The 16275-nt window shown below is 40.5% G+C and overlaps 1 protein-coding gene across 5 annotated transcripts in view; it reads left to right on the forward strand.

Annotated features, from left to right (window-relative positions):
* The window catches only part of PDGFD (platelet derived growth factor D), a 137320-nt gene that overhangs the window by 77948 nt on the left and 43097 nt on the right, over positions 1–16275 (forward strand). For 2 of the 5 annotated variants that reach the window (XM_085064178.1, XM_085064206.1), the window contains exons 2-4: positions 1092–1296; positions 5276–5456; positions 6119–6160. In XM_085064178.1, the coding sequence (XP_084920304.1) occupies positions 1092–1296; positions 5276–5456; positions 6119–6160 (428 nt within the window). The remainder of the gene's footprint in view (positions 1–1091; positions 1297–5275; positions 5457–6118; positions 6161–16275) is intronic. The other 3 variants (XM_085064216.1, XM_085064195.1, XM_085064185.1) reach the window with 2 other exon arrangements.

The following is a 16275-nucleotide window of genomic DNA, read 5'->3' on the forward strand; positions in this document are numbered from 1 at the left end:
TGTTTACATCAAAACAAGTGTCCAAATTCATGTAGATCCCCACACATAACGTGGGGAAGGAACATGGGTAGCTGTCCTACAGGTGGAGGCTTGGAGTTCCATGTCTTGACTGGGAACTGAAACCTGCCCTGATCAGCATGTTGCCTTGGGGCCTTCTGATCCTCAGAATTTCCCCATACTGAAGGTGAAAACGCATGGAAGAATAGCTATTGGCCATTCTTTGATGCAAACTGACCCAAATTCCAGTATCAGAAAAAGCTGGGCAATGTTGTGCTTGGTGCAACTGAGACGTTTTGACTTTTAGAGAGCTGGATCTAGCCACATTTTCTTTTATCCTTGGAGCCAGGGATTTACAGCAGCAGAGGCTTCACCTCAGTATAAGTAAACTTTAGGAACAATTGAATATTTGCTCAGGCAGAAGTTGTGGAATTTTAATTAAGTAAAGACTTGGCTATTTGTCTTGAAGTTCCTGAGTAAGGTGATTGAATCTGGCCTCAGTTACAGCATTATAAGCACAGAGTAGCTCTTTGTGTTAATGAGCCATGGGCAGAAAATGGTTCACACCATATAAATAAAATCAAAATGTGACCTTACACATGTTTGTGGGAGGAAATCCTTAATCACAGTAAAAAAAATGAAATTCACTTGCTTTCCTGCCGCCGTTCATTGCTTTTGTTCAGAGGGCACTGCTCCCCAGAGCACCAAATTCGGGAAGCAGGACTGTTTACCTTTTTTATTTCAGTCTGTCTTACTTATTGTTCTCAACCTTGCAGCTTTTATTAAAGTTTAATTGTGTTTTAAAACCAAAGTGGTGAGAATGAAATTATGTAATCAATATAAATGTAAAAGTAATGATATATTTCTTGTAAAATAAAGAGTCTATATACTTGAGTGCTGTTGTTCTTTCTGTTTATTAGGGATTGAATTAAGAGAAAATACACTGTACTTCCTATTTAATAATAACTGCTCCTAGACCCAATTTTTATAGAAATTATATGCAAATAATTGTGCTGTGTAATAAACTGTTGTGTTTTTTGCCTTCCTGTAACTGGAACAACACACTAATTTCTACAAGTTGTGACTACTAACAGAGAGCAATCACCTCACAGACTTGTACCGAAAAGAAGAGACCATCAGTGTGGCAGGGAATGGCTGCATCCACAGTCCTCGCTTCCCCAGCAGCTACCCCAGGAACCTCCTGCTGACGTGGCGCCTCCACTCCCCAGAGAGCACCAGGATCCAGCTGGCTTTTGATAATCAGTTTGGACTGGAGGAACCCGAAAATGATATCTGCAGGTGAGTGGCAAGTGGAAGTTTGCAAAGGGCTCCTTAACATCACATTTGAGCTCACTGGCATGAGAAACCAAAAAAACAAAAAAAAACTGGGCGTCTCTGGCTGGGCCTAGGATGTCCTTGCAAGGAGGACAGACCATCCAGGGGGCCTCCTGGAATTGATTTTTGAGCTTATAAATAAACTGAGGTTTCCTGGACTTGAAGCAGTTTTGTCGGGTTTTAGTCCTTCTGTAACATTTTAAGCACAAGGTACTTGTATGCTCAAATCCAGCTATCTAATAGCACAGGTACTACTTTAATAGGATTTTGTCCTCTATCACCTCTGTCATGTTTCAGCCAGGCAAGAAACATCTTTTTCAGTAGGTAGAGGACTCTAGGATGCTTGAGTGAGTAGGTAAGTGTTTATATTGGGGTGTGAAGGACACGCATATGTCCTTCATGAGAGGGATAAAAATGCATCGAAAAATATAATTCCATTCTAATTACTTACTTGTCTTTATTGCTACTCTTCACAGGTGCCTTTCCTTTTAAAACCTTTAAATATAGGTCCACAAACATCAGTGTGCTGATGCATGCTGATATATCTATAAATCTATTATAGCATACCTACCCTACTAGGTCCCAGTTGCTTTGGTTCCCCTTTTAAGCAGAAGTGACCTTAATCTCAGCTGATCTGGCTGATTGACCTAGGTGGATAAACTGCTTTGCTTTAGTAGAGTACAGAGGTGAATCTTGCCAACATTCATTAAAACAGTATAAATCCATGTGTTTATATTCTTTTTACCCAGCTCTTTTTTTTCTGTGGGGGATAACAGATTCAAGATTCCCATGCACTCCAAAAGGCAGATTGCTGTGATGTTATTTACATAAAATGCTCAAGTCTCAGCCTCCAACTCTTCCTGATCATGTTGTTACTTACACCTTATCTATGCAGAGAACTGGGTTGTTGGTGTTTCTGAACACCCAGCCTCTCCTTATCTTATCTTCTTTGTCAATTAATTTGTGTTGGCAGGGTTTTGCCTCTCTGCAGGCATTTTACAAGGTGGATTTTTTTCCCTTGTTTTTCTTTGTTAAATTTACTGCATTACTGATAGAGGGAACCATTCCTGCAGGTTTATTTTCCATGCAGTATTAAAAATGCAGCCTAAAACTGGCTCTCCTTCCCTGCTCCTTGGCAGGTCTGCTCTGCTCTGGTGATGTTGGTCCAAGATCAGCAGCAGAGTCAGTAACAACAGTAACCTTTCCCAGATTCAGAGCCTAATGCACACAGAAGCGGCCTGTTAATATTTACGCAGTGGATAAACTGTGGCTGACCTTAAAGCATTGCAACTTTGAAACAGAGGGCTAATTTACTGTGGAAAAAAAGATGAAGTATTCTCTGTCAAAAGCCATTAAAGGTGGTGGCACAGTAAGGGAAAGTCAAGCTGTTACTGGCATTACGTGCTTGGAGACTTTCTTGGAAGGCAGTCTGCCTGCTTTTTCCAGAGCAGCTAATTCAGAATGCAGAGAAAAGCAAAGACCTACCATAATCCATAGTGTCTATAGAAGATGGAGAAATATCACATCCTTTTCTGCAATAAAGCTTTCCCCAGAGTTTCTGGAAGACCTTTATTTGGGTAGTATTACTTCCAAGGAGAGGAATTTCTTGGTCAGACAGCTTGTGATGGCTTTAAGTCTGTTAACTACTGTGTGCAGTTAGATTTTTTTGTTAATGCTTAATATGTTTTTCAAAACTAGATCCTTTCTGCAACTTCAGTCCCTGACAATCCCTGCAGTGCTGCATTAGAGAGACAGCCAGGATGGTTTTAATTGAAATGAATGCCCAGAGCTAAGCATATGATTGAAGGCTGGGCATACTGGACACATAATTCAGGACCTCTGCACCTTGCTTTTGTATTTGCTTTTGACCATACACTTTTCTATCCAGAAATTCCTAGTGTTTTCTTTTGATTTTTCATTAATGCTAATTATTGTAATTTGCATATTATTAAGACTGAACTGATTGAAATTCATTCAGGCTGAGGAATGAAAGGTATATTTTAGCAGAGCTATATTTCTTCAGAGCTTCTGAAGAAGGAGAGGAAATATTCAAGGTCTTACGGAATGTTCTAGAAAAGCTGTTAGCATTTCCACAGGCATTTGATAAGAGATGATTCTGAAAAGCAATTAAATTACCCAGCCTCTGAGGCTCCTTGGATGCACTGAAACAACTGAGAATATACCTACTTCCATGATCATTGCAGCAAAGCCTCTGCTGTTGAAAAGAGATATAATGCTTGAAAGTCCATGGCTTTTCCCTGGTTTTGCTGGTTAGTCTGGCTTCTGGCTTCCAAAAGTGGGGAGGCCAGTCATGAGAGCTTTCACCAAAGCTTACAAGGTTATCTCCTGCTGAGCACTGCAACCCCTTGTGTTGCCATAGGCATTCACAGTTTTGTGCTGCCAGGGGGGCAGGGTGAGTTCTTGGGAGCTCTGCTGGGTACCACATCCATCACCACCAGGGAGTGGGAGCTGGAGACAGTGGGGAGAGATTGAGAACAATTTACCTCTGCCTGGAACTAAATTTGGATATGTTACCAAAAAAAAAAAAATTTCAGAAGAGTTTGGGTGGATTTAAGTGATTTGATCATGGTGGATCTGTTATTTTCTGTTCTGTGCAGTTTGGGGTTGGTGAATATAAAAGCAGCAGAGCCAATATTCTCAAACCACATAGTACTTCTGGTTTTTTTCTCATGGGCTCTCAGCAGAAAAAGAAAAGCAGGTCTGTTATTTACAGAGCTATTGAGCTCCCACAACTGGGCAAGGAGGAGGGTGCTTGGCCCACAGACCTGGGGGTGGGGAGCAGTGCCTTGCTAGCAGGAGTAGCTTAACAGTTCTGAACTCCCTCTTTGGAGAGAGCAGATGCTTTGATAATAGGAAACATTCCTGGTAAAGACCTCCAGAGTTTTAAGGCTTAACTGTACCGTGAAGATGGCACTCAACCTGCCCCTCTTGTCATCACCTCTGCCTCACTGGCTGCAATGTGTGGGGCCTAATTCTGGCCCCAAAGGTATTGAGAGACTTTTTGTCATAGATTTAGTGAGATCAGAACTTTATTCTCTGCCCTCTTTTTTCTCCAGCTCAATAATTGCACTCATTTTTTTTATTTATTTATATGGTCATTTATACCCAAGCAAGCAAATGTGCAGGCTGGAGCAGCCTGCTGCCACTCTGTCCCTTCATCCCTGGAGTTTAGTGCCTTCTGCTCCTGGTAGAGCCCTCTCTGGGCTCTGAGACCACTGCTGTGGCACGGGTGCCTGGCCAAGATGTGGCTGTTCACAGAACAATGCTGTTGCATTTTCCCTGGTGACAGCATGCACATGAACGCCCCACTGCAGCATGCAGAGATTTTCTGCTTGAAAGCAAACCAATGACAGGAGCAATGTGCCACCTAAAAGGAAGGCCCTAAAAAGCACATTTCAGTAGCATGCACTGCCCTGTGTCCCACCAGCATCTCCCTCCTGGCACAGTGGCTGCCCAGCTCTAGCCCTCTGACTGACACAGCAGACTGCAGCTGCTGCTGCAGGGAGTTGGGCGACCACCAGAAAGTGTACGAGTGCTTGCAGCTGCTCAGGTTGGGCAGCCTGCCTTAAATAATATTTTATCAGGTCTTTAAATTATTTACCCACCACATGAAATGCAGTGCGTATGCTTACTGTATACTAAGCACATGGAAGTGCCTTTTACTGCTCTTTTAACGTGGTAGCAAATGCTGTCATGTTCCAGGAGCACAGAAATCAGTCATTTGAGCACTCAGGCAGTAGCTTGCAGCTTAGTGTACTTTGTGGCACGCAAACATGTCCACCATTTGTAATATTTAGTCTGATGTTTTGGAGTGGAGAATGGCTGACAGTTGTCTTTGTGTCTCCAGCTGTGCTCCTGTCAATTTGCAACCATGCTCTGTAACCAGAGTTAGAAAAAACTAATTATTCATACTGTTTTTCAGGTATGACTTTGTGGAAGTGGAAGATATATCAGAGACCAGCACGGTTATTCGAGGACGGTGGTGTGGGCACAAGGAAGTACCTCCCAGAATAACATCAAGAACAAATCACATAAAGATAACCTTCAAATCCGATGACTACTTTGTGGCTAAACCTGGATTCAAGATATGTTACTCCCTTGTGGTAAGTCACCTAGGGCTAACAGGGGTGAGAGACAGATTGCAGTGTAAAAGAGCATCAGTACTTGAAGACTGAATGGTATAGCTAACCATGGGATCAAAACACTAAATGACTGAAAGTATTTTTATTCTAGCAAATACATTAATGCAGATCAAAGTACTTTTGACATTGTGTCGTTAGATATAAAATAAAATCAAGTTCAGTTCAAGATTTACTCTAATAACATGTTTCACAAGCACTAACACTTTCTACACTGAGGCTGCACTGCTAGTGCCTTGAGAGATGCTGCAGAAATAGCTAAGAAATGGCTGCTCTATGAACCTCTTTTTCATGTTTGAGGTCAAATAGAAATACCTTGAGGGGTTATGGCTGTGTTTTTCAGTTAGATAAAGAGAAGTTCATTGTGCATGCAATAAAATTGTGTGTGCAAGACAATGTGCTAAGGCTCAGACTGTATTTTTAACCAGATATCAACATACCTCTGTATATGCAGAAGCATTAGCAGTGTATCATGTACTGTTTCAATGAGAGGTGAACCTCCTCTTTTGTTTTTATTTTGGTGGTGTTTTTAGGGAGCAGGAATGCTCAGTACTCTAAGTTGATTTTGATACAAATATGTATTCCTTTATATTGTCCTGATTAATATTATAATGCTTTTGGTGCAGTGTAGCTCGAAAGAGGCAGATTTTGCAAACACTCAGGAAATGGTAAGCATTAATTTATTATACTGTCATCATTATATTTTCATATGCATCACACTTCTTGTTCCCTTTTTATTCAATCCACTGTCCTTTAACAAGAATAAGAAAGCCTGTAATAGCAATAATGTTGTAACAGGAAAGATTCATTGTTTGAGTCATTTCACTTCAACCACTTGTCTTTGCATGCATGTATGCCTGTGTATGCTAAAAAGAGTCCATAAACAGCACGTTGTCAAAACAGAGCAAAACTATAAAGATTTTGCTTCCTTGCATTTAAATTGTTAGGCTTCTAGTGGAGTAAGGCATTAAATTGTAAGTACATCCTGAGCTCCAATTTGCTCTTAATTTGAAGGTAATCTACTAAAACTCAAATTCAGGCGTAACAGTCTACGAAAGACCACTGGCATAAAAATGAGACAGTGAAGCAGCAGCCTTTCTTTATACTGTTTGGATTTCAGCACAGCCACAGAAATTCTGATTTAGCAAGTTTTATTCCAGAGAACATATAGATAGTATGATGATTCCAAAAATGAATGTTATCACTCATAAGACACAGGACTCTGCACTAGAGAGCGCAGAAAAGGCTCCTGTATTTATTTCATTTCAAAACTATGAGTGAACAAAGAATTTGCAGTCTAGCCAATCTATTTATGACAATAATCTCTAAGTGCACCTTCTGAATGAAATACTACTTTATTCAGAGAAGAGCCATGTACAGGTTATTGGTGGTATTTATGAGATGGAGGATGTGTACTTAGCTGGTCTTCAGATTCTAAACCATCCAACCTGAAACTCCAGGATTAATACTGAGCAGAGTCAGCCCTTGTTCCACAGTCCCCACAGCCACCTAGAGCTCAGTCCATAGATATGCTGAGCACTGCTGACCCCTGAAGGTTGGACTCACAGTGTGTTTTTTAGTGGGTAAACCTGGGAGCATTAATGAAGCATGCAAAAACATATGGTAAGAGATGAAATGAAGGACCTTTGCATTACTTTTTTTAATTTCCTTCATAACCTTCTCCAACACAGGCTACTTCTGGGGCCTTTGTTGGAACATGGAGCACAAGATATATGCAAATCTCTAACTTGCTTGCTTTTTGTTATGTTTGGAGCTTGGATCTGCATGATAGTTGTTTATTTGTATACCAGACTCTGATAATTTTCTGGAGAAAGTAAAACAAGTGATTTGGAGTTGATTGATCAGCTCCATTCCCTGTGCATGATGCTGGAATGGTTGGATGAATTTCTCACTGTTACTCATGCAGCCAAGCAGCTTGACTCTTTGGCCTCTCATTTATAAATCTTCCAAGAAGTCAGTGAAGTTCACTGCATTCAATGCAGTTCAAGCTTTTCCTTAGTTCAGCACTCTACATGAGGCACAAATAAGGCACCACAGAGCTTAGCAGAAACATCTTTCACTATCTTGGTTTACTTGTGTTTTTGTATTAACTTCAGATTTCAGTACCATTTAGAGAAACAAAAGGGGACTATTTTTCTAGAGGAGAAATAAATTAGACTTGTATCACTTGTATCACATTTGCCTTTGTGAAACAAGTATAGAAAGTAAACAACCCATGTAGGATGAAAGGGCTTGATGGGATTAGAACTCAGATTGACTCTGAAAATTAGACTAAAAAAATACAAGGATGGTCTTTAACAATGTAAGGTTGAAAGCTATATGCATATGTGTGAATATTTAACTGTCCAGTATAAGACAGGGGACAAGGGACAGGGGAGAAAAATCCATTTAATAATGTCTGACCATCTAAATACAGCATTTAGCAACTTTTGCTTGCCAAGGCTTTCTCACTCCACCTTCCTCCTCCTTTACCCTCATCCTCTGTGTCTTTGCACTTCTGCCTCTGCTCTGCCCTCTGTGGGTTTGAGGGACTCAGAAGACTGGAATAGAGCAGTGATGGTGGTCTTGAAGGCAAGTTACAGGTCCAGCATGCTGCTGCCTGCTGCCTATCTTGGATCTGCTCTTTCCTCACGAAGTTACAGCACTCTCTGGCGTGGGAGCTCCAGGGTGGATCTGACTCCAGGAGTTTGTTAGTGAGTTCAGTGTGTCCCACTTCCCACTGCTGAGCCCAAGTTGCCTAAGAGTCTAAAGTGTCCTAACCTGTCTGGAAAAAATCCCTCCTCCTCTGTGCTAGTTGCAGGAGGAGGTTGGTATTCACAGCTGGGTGCTGGTCTCTACACTCTACACTTCACATTCATAGCCCCCAGCTGCAGCTGTGCAGTTTATTGGCTTAGTCCAGGTATCCTCACAGAGAAATCTTCCCCTCTAAACCTCTTTAAAAATTCCCATTTCCGTTAGGCTTCACAATTCTAGAACAACAATGGTCTGCAGCAATATCTAGACAGCTATTGGGTGTGAGTCTCACTTGGTTGTAAATTTGTTTGAAATCCCTCCCTACCATTATTACTTAAAGCTATTATTTCTCGATACTTCTTTCATGCTTTTCTTGATTGAGTTGACTTTGAAATATTAAATTGTCTTATAGAAGGCACTGAGGTATTCTCATATTTTTTTCTCATTACATTATTTTTTACTCTAATGGCATAATCATTCACAACAAACAGTGCAGAAATACATGAAACAGAGGAAGATAAATAATCATTTTACAGAATCCCTCATTTCCCTCCGAATTTCTTCCAATGTTATAATTCTGGAAAGGAATGTTAACAAGATTAGATCCCATGTTTTATAACTTCATTTGCATGGACATCTAGTGAAACAGTCTAGGAACTCAGTCAGGAACATGTTTCAACAACAAAGGTGAATGTTTGAAATTGAAATTCCCAGCTCTGCATCTAATTTCATTTTAATGAGACAGCTAGAAAATGTTGGATTCCATTTGCTAATTACAGACATTATTTTAAGTTCATTGTGAAAGGCACATTTTTGGTTATACATTTATAACAGTAAATTGCTGTCGCCTTAATAATTGTTTGGTTAATCCTAAATGAAATCCGTATTTTGGAACTTTGACTGAAATCATTATTGGAAACAAGGCCTACCAAAAAACTAGGAATATATGTATATGTATTTGTATAAACATGCATATCTGTAAAGATGTAAGGTTACATATGCATCTTTTTACATATGTACACATACACATGTAGACATGTGGTGTTAAACAGGAGAATATAAGAGCATTTGTCCCAGGATAAGCTTATGTGTCAAAATGTGTATCAATGTGTTAAATCCTAAGTAATTTTGGCTTGTTTAAAATGAAGTTTTTTGGATGAGGGAGCTATAAAGAAATTAATGGAATGGAGGAGGGAGGAACTTTGAGTTTAGATGCACATTTGGAATTTTACAGGGAAATATCTTTCTGCTAAACACCCTGTATATAGGTCACCACTCCTATGATCAAAAAGAGAGAATTGGTCACAAATGGAGGTGAGACACCACAAAAATATTCAGTTACTTTCTCATGCAAAGAATGCTGACCAGTTTTCTCAAATTCTAGGCTTAAACTGTTTGATACTTGCCTGTGAAGATCATAAGAAAACAAACAAAATTGGAAGAGCAATCAGAAAATTAAAATGGGAAAAATAAGAACCTGATCCTGATACTTGCACTCACTGATTCACTCTGAATTAAGCGACTGGTTCCCTGTATTTTACTAGACATGTTTATGCAACTAGTGCAGCACCAGGCTTAAGATTTTTTTTAAAATAAGTCAATAAATAAATGCCTTAATAGTTAACATGATCACAAAAAGATTCACCACTGGGAATACAGATTCCTAAAGATCATAAGGAATGAATAATTCTAAGCTGAAGCCGGTGTGGAAGCAGCATGAATGTGCTGCTGTGCTTCTGGTTTGGCTTGTCACGTCTTTCAAAGAATAGATAGATAATTCATTTCTGTATCCAGGACAAAATATTCTGCCTGAAACCCCATGTAATGTATCTCATGTGACAACAGGAGTGATAATGGTGCATCTATAGCTTCCCAGCTATTAGATAAAGCACAGAAGGAATCCCAGTAAATTGCTGGGAGTACAAAAGGAAAGGAATGGGGTGAAGTGGCATGTCTTGGTTAATAAAGTGGTTGAACATAAGATAGATCTCAGAATCAAGAAAGAAGAGCTTAATCATGGACGTTCTGTCAGTTCTGCTACGCTCTCCGATTTCAGTTTTGATTCCCTGTCTATGCTAGACAGCAAAGACTTTTTATAAATACAACCCATGTGCAAAACACATAACAATCTATATGATGAAACTTCTATTTTCTTAAGTTCTGACAGAAAACTATTTTCTGTGTTTTGCTCAAGGCATACTCTCCTCATAAAATTATTCACCAGAGGCTCATCTTTCAGGAGAGAAGTAATTAAATCCTAACTTCTAATTAGATAAAACTTGCTTAAAATCTTTAACATTACTTCTGCAACTTCACATAAGCAGGGAATTGAAGAGATTATGAACATTTTTTTTAATTTTTTTTTTACTTTGAAAGATGCTATAATTTTTAAATGCAATATAAAATGACAGCATGTTAAAAATGGGTATTATGTGTTGGTGCATCTTGAGACATGGAGTATCTCAGAGTAATTTTATATGGGGAGGAGGAATGCTTTCCATTTAATAAGGGTGCCTGAGAATCCAGCAGTTCTCAGTCTGCTGCTTAATTCACAGGACCTAACCTGTCCTTCAGCGAGGTTTGAGGAAAAGGGAAGGTGGCGTGGTAGACAAGCAAAGCAGTGTGGTAGGCAGGCACATTCTGGTTCTCCCAGCACTCAGAGCAGATAAGTGAAGATAGTGAAGGATAAAAAAAAAAGCAAATGTGAGAGTCAGATAGCTTGAAAATAAAGAAAGGATGTTCTTGGGCTCAGAAGGCACATTTGGATGATCAGTTTCACAGGCAACACTGACTGCTCCAGGGGCAGCCAGCGTTTCTAACTAGAAGATTTGTTCTGACATTTGCATCAAGCGAAGGGCTTTTTTTCCCTTCAGAATCCTATCACACCTTCCAGAACCCTAAACATTTACTGCTTAAGTCTTGCCCACCCAATCTCTTTTCCTCCAGGGTGGAAAACCTTGAAGGTTTTCAAGTCTGAGATGCACCAGCTGAAGGCAGCATATGAGTCACAGGGAGCCTGGGGGCTGCAGCCAGAGCAGCCAAACCTGACATGACCCAGCACTTCCCAGTCAGTTGTCCCAGACTGCATCTTCCCCAGTGCTCCCTAGACAGTGGTCTTAACGTAGTCCTTCTCTTGGCAGGTCTCTTCTGAAGGTCTGATGCCCCTTCCATGTTTACTCTTGTCTCAGACACAAAGATTGGTCCCAATCTTTCTGCTTTGTGGCTCTCTAAATTTTAAACTTCATTAGGAGTCTCCCTTGTCTTGTGTCCTAATTTTTAAAGCCATTCAGGATTCAGGTATTTCAGGGTGAAGAGGAATCATGTATCAGCTTGGCATTAGAGGATGCTAGAAGTTCTAGAGGGAAGGACTGATACAGGATCATCATGCAGTGAAACAGTGGCAGCAGCAAAGACAGAGGAGGACAGTTAAGTATAGTTCAAGTTCAGAAATAAAGGTTGTTGTGGGTAAGGCAAACACACATAATAGAAGATTGAAGTCCACAGAGAGAAGGCAGCAGAAGCACCAAAATGGCATGGTTAGGAGGCAGGTGAAGTGCCAGACAAGCAACTACTCTTGAGAGCTGAAAGGAAAAATTTCAAAACTCAAGGACAGACAGGCTGTGACTAACAATATCAAACTTGGCAAGCATATTATGAAAGAAGAAGCCTTCCCTCTGTACTAGGAAGATGTCCACATGGCACTTGTTCATTACAGTCACACGAAAGCAGTTTCTGTTGGACTCAAGAGGGTGAATGGCAATAAGGAAACTTTAACAAGGGAATGAAGGAAAGGAAGGATTTGTGTAAACCAGAGGAGTCGTGATGCATGGCTAGGTAGGAAAAGAGGCAAATGAATGGGAGTTTTTAAAGAGGCAGTGGATTTGAAATAGGAAGAACTGTGTCCAGGAGAGGAGGGAGGGCAGGTATGGATCAGGTAGAACACTAGACAAGAGTAAGACCATTTCACTAGATCACTAGACCCCTCTTTTGGCAAAACATCTGACTGTGAACTCGAGGACTGGGTTTGAATATATTTCAAAAGTAAAAAGAGTCAGCTGGGAACAGGAGTGAGGAATTGAGTTATGGCCAGGGAAATACAGACCTTCTTGCAAGGAAGATACCAGAAGCAGCGGGACCATATAAGCATACAGAAGCTCCTGGAAGCTGTCAGACTTCAACTGATAAAACAATTGTTTTAATCAGAAAGGAAAATAGACCTTAATGCCTGTGTTTTCTCAGCTGCAAGCTTGTGTGCCTGGCAGTTTTGTTGTTTGAACAGCATGAGGGAGAACTGGCCATTTGCTCTCCTCTGTCCTTGATTTGTTGACAGCTCAGTTAAAGAGTGGGTTCTTTGCAGGATGTTGTCATCGATCTGTTTTAACTGCAGTCCTGTTAATGTCCAATTCCTGCTGAAAATGCTGCATCTTAATCCCAGTCTTGTGCTATACAGTGGATGAGAATTCACCAAACTCGTGGTGGTAACCAAGGACAAGGAAATGCAGCACTTTATACCTTCAAAGGATTATAAAAACACAAGTGTGTTATTCTCAAATCCAGTATCCTGTCTCAAATAGTCAGTTCTAACAAGACTGAAAGGCATTGTTCATTTAGGACAGCTTTACATTTTGAAGGACTGCATTTCCTGCAGTCAGAATTTACCTGTTTAAAGAATTCCTGAGGAAATTAGTGACCCAGAGGAAATTTCCACTTTCCCAAGATAAATTAGAGGCACAAAAGACATCAACAGGAAAAGATCATCATGTGCAGTACAAGAGGGTTCCTTACCCATGTTAGACAAAAATAATCAGAACATGAACATGATTTCTTGCAAAATACAACAAAAGAGAATCGGAAGATAAAAATTCCAAGAAGCACACAATCATATTTGCAATGAGATCATACCATGTAAGAATAGCAGATAAGAACCACAGGAATGCTGCAGTTGTTGGGAAGTGTGTAATACTGGCAGAATAGTGACTTCAGTATTTTAATTGAATGAAGGGAGCCGCAGTATAGCAAATGGCCATGATCTTGCCACTGTATTTGACTGAGGGCATGTGTGAAGTTTCATGGTGAATTGTCTGTCCTCTTAGCTTTCATGCTATTGTGGTTTAAGCCCAGATTTTATGTTATGTAATGAGCATAACTTGGGAGAGTGGAAAGGCCGCCCTCTTCCCTGACTTTGCTTTCCAAGTCTGTGCAAACAGAAAATATAAGTAGCTTGGACCTGGTGTTTTGACACTGTACAAGAGACAGAGCAGTCACAGCTTTTAATGCAGTTCCTATTGGAAGACAAAGAAGGACGTCATAGCTGATTTGTCTGCTTGGAGTTGACATTTAGGAGGACACCAGAAGGAGAGATGGGAAATATAGATGCAGTAGGGAACTGAGCCTGCCATAAACACCCAATCAGTGCTGCTGATAGATGTTTGATCCTCTCTTGCACCTCTTCAAAGAGAAAGTGCAAGGTTAAATCCAACCATTCTCCTCTAAATTAACCCAAAACAACATATCAATATGCATGAGCATGAGGTGAGTTTACCCTGTCAGACTTTTTTAATAGCACTCATTAACCTGTAGATCACATTAGGTGTTCATTTGTTTGAAAAGTGGAACTGTTTTAGACTGTTGGCTTGAGGATGTAGTGCTGTCTCTGTAAATCCATAGTCTGTCCTTTACTTCCACTTCAGCAACAGTTGAAAAATATTGGCATGTGAAGTGGTCATAATATATGAACAGCTTAATTTGGTTTGGTAACTCTGGAGGGTGTTTTCTAGAAATCTAGTTAAAATGGCAGATTTGTTGGGAGAAGAGAGATGTCATGTTTGATTCTGTAAAAAGTTTAATTGGGCACATCATATTTCAATGCTGCAAAGAGGTGCTGATTAACTCCTCCTGGTTCTTCAGTGTGGCAGGACTAGTCTGACCTACTACCATGGCCACAAGGGAAGAGGAAATGGCTTGTTCTTCCCAGGCCCTGTTCCTGTTGAGCAGCTTCTGCTCTAGATTTTCTACAAAAGATGAAAGTGCACAGCTTAATTGGAGTGTACCAACTGTGTTGGAGAAGAGTAGGAAGGCAGTCTGCTTGCTCTGGAAGTCTGTCAGAAGAAAATACCAAAAGTGGTATGGTGCATTGAAACATGCTAGACCTCCAACCTGCACTGAGGAACTTGTGAAAACTCATCACAGCAGGTGTTGGTTGCAAGTTGTCTTTTAAATCAAAACAAGGATTGCGTGTCTTCACAGCCTTGTGTGTGGAGAGGGGCTCCAAGGCACAACTTCATGTTCTGTATACCTCCAGTACTATTTATTTGACTGTGTCAGCACCTTGCAAAGGCTGGCAGCACAATCCTGCTCTTGTGCTGATCTAGCCAAGTTTGGGTTGCAGGGTGTGTTTCAACCTTAGCACTGTTCAATGTGTTTTTGTCGTTCTTGGCAAGCCAAGGAACACAATGCATTGTGTATAATGGGTGTTTAATTGCTTACATAATAAATCTTTGCCTTGTTTGTTGCAACAGCTGTAACTGCTGTAAACTACTTATATCTCTGGATCAGACGATACTGATTGTTTTAAGATTACTGAATCTAAATTTAGACTTTTCTTTTTTTCCTTCTCCCAGTAATTTCTAATGCAGACAAACCTAGAACTCTGATGTGAGGTCATTCAGTCAATTTTCCCTCAGGACAAGAATTTTCTGTATTGTAAATTCATTTTTTGATCATCTAGTATAATTTTTTCCTTGATCATCTAATATAATGTTTAAATATAGCAAGCATATACAGAAAATTTAACCATGAACTAATAAGTCACTGTTGCTAAGACATTTTTACTTTGATAGAAAGTTTTAATTTTCTTTTTTTTTTTTATGCTATACCATTGCCTGCAATTATATTCCTTGCTGATTTATGATAAAGAAGTCTGTTCTTTTTGTTGTGGGTGTATATCTCCTTCAGATATTTGCAGTGTGCTTTCACACGTCTTTGCTTTTTGCTTAGTCAAGCAATGGTGTCCATATTTAGATTTAATCTTTCCCAAAAATTTAGGCTATTCAATCCCCTCAGAAATTTTGACACGCTTTTCAAAGCTGCCCCAGATTTTCTTAACTTTTTGCAAGTTCTCTATGGTAGTGAACCAAAGTGAGTCTGGTGGTTCAAGCATCACCAGGGCTGTGTTATGGGTGCAGTGTCACCTGTCAGGGTAGCTTGCTTAGGCAGGTCTGTATGACAGTGGCCAGCCTGGCTGCCCTAATGCTGGGAATGGGTCTTTTAATGTGTTTTCTTTGTTTTAATCTGTCAGCTCAAGTCTGTCTTTGGGTTCCCAGTTTTCCTAGTCTGCTTCTTCCACACAGCATGCCCTTTAAAAGCACATTAGGTTTCATCTTTCCACAGCAGACTTTCCATGTGTTGAGTTATGATAATATTAGTGATTTTTGCATGTTCTCAGTGAAGATGGTTGTGCCCACGTTTGCACTGTCCATGGGTTTGGATGCAGCATCATGACCTCGGGGAGGGTGCTGGCTTCCACCACTGCTTGCCCTCACACCTTCTTGCTGCCTGAGACCTTCCCACCTCACAAACAGGCACAACAATTGTAAAAATGCCACGAGATTAACTTCTGAAAGACAGTACAGAAGCAGGTGATGGTGTTCCACCTTCCAGTGTGGGACACTGTGCCAGCAGGATGGGCTGTGTAGCCAAACTGAGAGTGATGAACAAAGAGGTTTGTCTGCTGTGCTGTTCAATTTGTTTATGCTTGCTTTTCCTGTTCCTGCCAGATTTACCTTAGGTCCTCTCTAGTGCAAAAAATTACCTTACTGCAAAATAGAGAGCAATCCCAGATGCCGAACCAGGAAGGTGAAAGAAGAAAAATCAGCCTGAGACCACTCTGAGTGGTCTGATGAGTGTGAGAAAGCTGGGCACTATTCTCATCCCTCCCCTCCTTCTTAGGTGGCATGATGACTGGAGCTCTTGGGATCTCTACACTTCCTTTCAACAATTCCTACTTTTCCTCTGACTCGGTAGTCCCAGG

This window comes from Lichenostomus cassidix, chromosome 1 (genome assembly GCF_008360975.1).
Source record: "Lichenostomus cassidix isolate B80296 chromosome 1, HeHo_3.0, whole genome shotgun sequence".
Lineage (NCBI taxonomy): Eukaryota > Metazoa > Chordata > Aves > Passeriformes > Meliphagidae > Lichenostomus > Lichenostomus cassidix.